The sequence below is a fragment of the Rattus norvegicus genome, chromosome 1, assembly GCF_021556685.1.
Source record: "Rattus norvegicus strain SHRSP/BbbUtx chromosome 1, alternate assembly SHRSP_T2T, whole genome shotgun sequence".
Lineage (NCBI taxonomy): Eukaryota > Metazoa > Chordata > Mammalia > Rodentia > Muridae > Rattus > Rattus norvegicus.
In genome coordinates, this window is record NC_141534.1 from 942,925 (window position 1) to 947,113 (window position 4,189).

The window sequence follows — 4,189 nt, forward strand, 5'->3', positions numbered from 1 at the left end:
TTCAGTCTATTATCAAGGTGGAAGGAATGTCAGTGTCCAAGCAGACATGGTGCTGGAGGAGAGTTCTACATCTTGATCAGAAGGCAGCCAGAAGACTCTTCTGCCCTGGGTAGAGTTTAAGCATGGGGACTCAAAGCCCACCCCACCCCCACAGTGACATACTTCCTCAAAGGCCACATCTACTCCAAAAAGGCCATACCTCCTAACACTGCCACTTGCCATGGGCCAAGTATATTTAAACCACCATACCTTTGAAGATCACAGTAAAGGCTTTACTACATTGGTTACATTCATAGGGTTACTCTTTAGTATGTATGTGTTCTTTTATGTAGTTGGAGGTGGCTTGATTGTGAAAAGGCTTTACCACATTGACTACATTTGTAAGGTTGCTCTCCAGTATGAATTCTTTCATGTTGTCAAAGTTGATCATGAGAGGCAAAGAACTTACTAAATTGCTTACAATCATAAGGTTTCACTCTAGTATGTGTTGCTTTATGTTTTCGGAGACTAGCATTACATACAAAGGCTTTACCACATTCATTACATTCGTAAGGTTTCTCTCCAGTATGAATTCTTTCATGCCTTTTAAGGTCATTCTGACCTACAAAGGCTTTACCACATTGCTTACATTCTTAAGGTTTCACTCCAGTATGTACTGCTTTATGTTTTCGGAGACTAGAATCAAATACAAAGGCTTTACCACATTCATTACATTTGTAAAGTTTCTCTCCAGTATGAATTCTTTCATGCTTTTTAAGGTAATTCTGACCTACAAAGGCTTTACCACAGTGCTTACATTTGAAAGGTTTCACTCCAGTATGTATTGCTTTATGTGTTCGGAGACTACTGTTACATGCAAAGGCTTTACCACATTCATTACATTTGTAAGGTTTCTCTCCACTATGTATTACTTTATGTGTTCGGAGACTACCATTCCATACAAAGGCTTTACCACATTCATTACATTTGTAAGGTTTCTCTCCAGTATGTTTTCTTTTATGTTTTTTAAGATCATTCTGACCTACAAAGGCCTTACCACATTCATTACATTTGTAAGGTTTCTCACCAGTATGTGTTCTTTTATGTCTTTTAAGATCACTCTGAACTACAAAGTCTTTACCACATTGATCACATACATAGGGCTTCTCTCCAGTATGTATTCTTTTATGTACTTGGAGATGACTATGAGATGCAAAGGCTTTACCACATTGATCACATTCATAGAGCTTCTCTCCAGTATGTATTCTTTTATGAACTTGGAGATAACTATGAGATGCAAAGGCTTTACCACATTGATTACATTCATAGAGCTTCTCTCCAGTATGTATTCTTTTATGTACTTGGAGATAACTATGAGATGCAAAGGTTTTACCACATTGATTACATTCATAGAGATTCTCTCCAGTATGTATTCTTTTATGTACTTGGAGATAACTATGAGATGTAAAGGCTTTACCACATTGCTCACATTCACAGAGCTTCTCTCCAGTATGTATTCTTTTATGTACTTGGAGATAACTATGAGATGTAAAGGCTTTACCACATTGATCACACTTGTAAGGTTTCTCTCCAGTATGTGTGCTTTTATGTGTTTGGAGATGACTGTTTTGTGAAAAGGCTTTACCACATTGATTGCATTTGTAGGGTTTTTCTCCAGCATGCATCATTTTATGCATTCGAAAATTTTGGTGATGTCCAAAGCCTTTATCACATTCATTACATTTGTAGGGTTTCTCTCCAGTATGAATTCTTTCATGCCTTTTAAGATCATTCTGACCTACAAAGGCTTTACCACATTGATTACATTCATAGGGCTTCTCTCCAGTATGTATTCTTTTATGTACTTGGAGATAACTATGATATGCAAAGGCTTTACCACATTGATCACATTCGTAAGGTTTCTCTCCAGTATGTGTTATTCCATGCGTTTTGAGATGACTGTGTCGTGCAAAGGCTTTACCACACTGATTGCATTTGTAGGATTTTCTTCCAGTATGTATTAGTTTATGCTTTCCAAGATTACAACGACGTTCAAAAGCTTTACCACATTGATTACATTTGTAGGGTTTTTCTCCAGTATGAATCCTTTCAAGAGTTTGAAGCTGAGAATCGTATGTAAAGGCTTTATCACATGGCTTACATTCATAGAGTTTCTCTCCAGTATGTGTGCTCTTATGTCTTTGGAGATGACTATGTTGTGCAAAGGCTTTACCACACTGAGTATTTTCAGAGGGCTTCTCTCCAGTATGACATCTTTCATGCCTGCAAAGATAGATAGTTGGCCCATGGGAAAGCTTTACCACATTCACTAAACTAAAGAATCTTTTTACCTGTGGAAATCAATTTTATAATTTGGTCTAATTGTAAAGAAGAATCACATCTTAAGGTTGTATCACTTTGTTTACACTCATGGTTTCCCATTTACTATGGGTTGGTAAAAGTGTTATTACATGGGTCACATTTGTACCATCCTTTCGCTCTATGAGATTTCTCATATATTTGAAGAGAAATGGAAGAGCTCAGAGCTTTACCACATTGAGTACATTCATATGCTTTCCTTTATTGTGAAATACACTACATTTGCATACCACATCGACCAAGTGAATCAGGACAAACAGAAAGCGATTTCCACAATCCTAGAATCCTTAGGGATTTTCTGCTATGTGACTTTCTGGATATATTCCCAATGGAGTTGGGAAAACAACTAATTATAAACTTGTATCACAACGAGAGAGTCTGCTCAATGTGGACTACTACATATATCTTAATTTTTCTGGGGGTGGGGGGCATTGCTCCTTTCACTATCCTTGTGCTCACATGGCTTGTATCCATTGTGACACAGGATATACCTGTAAAAATATCAAACGAAAGATTTCCACATTGTATTCACACAGTTTGACTTTTTGTTCATCATAGACATATGGTATAAGAATCAAGGTTTCTCTTCAACAACATTCTTGACTCTCATAAACTGTCCCTCTCATTTAAACTTAACAATGTTAGTATATGAGCAATCAGCTTTACTATGATATATTTGCCTATTTGAAAAATAAAATTATCACCTACTCTGTGTGTGTGTGTGTGTGTGTGTGTGTGTGTGTGTGTTATGAGACTAAACAGATTGGCAGGTATACAGAGTAGCTGTAATGTGGCTATGATTCAAATGGTAAGATCTGTTAAGGCATTGTGTCTTTGTCTTCTTTCTTAGAGGAATGCCTTGCAAAAAACCAGTCAGACACCTGACATTGAGGTACATGGATTTGTGAGAATTTAATAATCAATACACTTAAAGAAGGGCTTTTTTTTTTACACTGTTGCGTTTGTTTAAAAGTTCCAGGACATACTAATGTGCCTTCAGAGGCATATTCATACCAACTTGCACATGAAAATTACCTTCCATGTCTTCTGAAACTTTGACAATGTTCTTCAATAGTATGGTCTTCCCAATTGTAACCTAAAATACAGTACCAGAAAATGTATGATATATTATTGGAAATTAGGCAACATTTAAGTTACTATCTTCAGTGAACCTGACCTTTTCACCTCATTCTTCTTTATTCTCAATTGAAGTTACAGAAAAGCAACAGTAACAAAGGAACATTTGTTTCCTTATTTTAAAAACTGAAAGAAAATTCACTGTCTTACCTATAGCAGTGAGGTTCCTATAGGTCTCCTGCATCACATCTTTGTAAAGACTCTTCTGTGAAGGATCCAGCAAAGCCCATTCTTCTCGAGTGAAGTTCACATGTACATCATCATAGGTCAATGCATCCTGAAACATCCCACACATTTGTACAACAGTAACCATGATACCGATATCACTGTAAATGTATGCTTCTTGTGCTTAACCCACTTATTTCTTGACCCAGATGTTCTAATGTAATTACGAAATCATCTTAGAAGAAAACTGAGTAATAAGGTTCACCTCTGTCATATCTTTGCTCTTTGGGTAGGATATAGCCTTGCAAGAGAAATGCTAATTAATCGAGGGGGGGCGCAGTATTGAGCACACAGAGAAATTGTATGAACAATTATTAACTGCAAAAAAATATCAAGTGAGCATATAGGCTCATGTCTTTAATTCAAGCACTCAGGAGGCAGAGGCAGGTATATCTGAGGTCTATCCAGGACAGCCAGAGGTACATATTAAGACCCTGTCTCCCCTATGAAAAATCAATCAAACAAACAA

The 4,189-nt window shown here is 36.9% G+C and overlaps 1 protein-coding gene across 1 annotated transcript; it reads right to left on the reverse strand.

Annotated features, from left to right (window-relative positions):
* Positions 1 to 208: 208 nt before the first annotated feature.
* Positions 209 to 3,878, reverse strand: LOC148006786 (uncharacterized). Its single transcript, XM_087596986.1, is given in 4 exon segments — positions 209 to 443; positions 522 to 2,085; positions 3,394 to 3,454; positions 3,646 to 3,878. Coding segments are annotated over 4 exon segments (1,926 nt in total). The 5' UTR covers positions 3,809 to 3,878; the 3' UTR covers positions 209 to 305.
* Between the last annotated feature and the right edge of the window lie 311 nt (positions 3,879 to 4,189).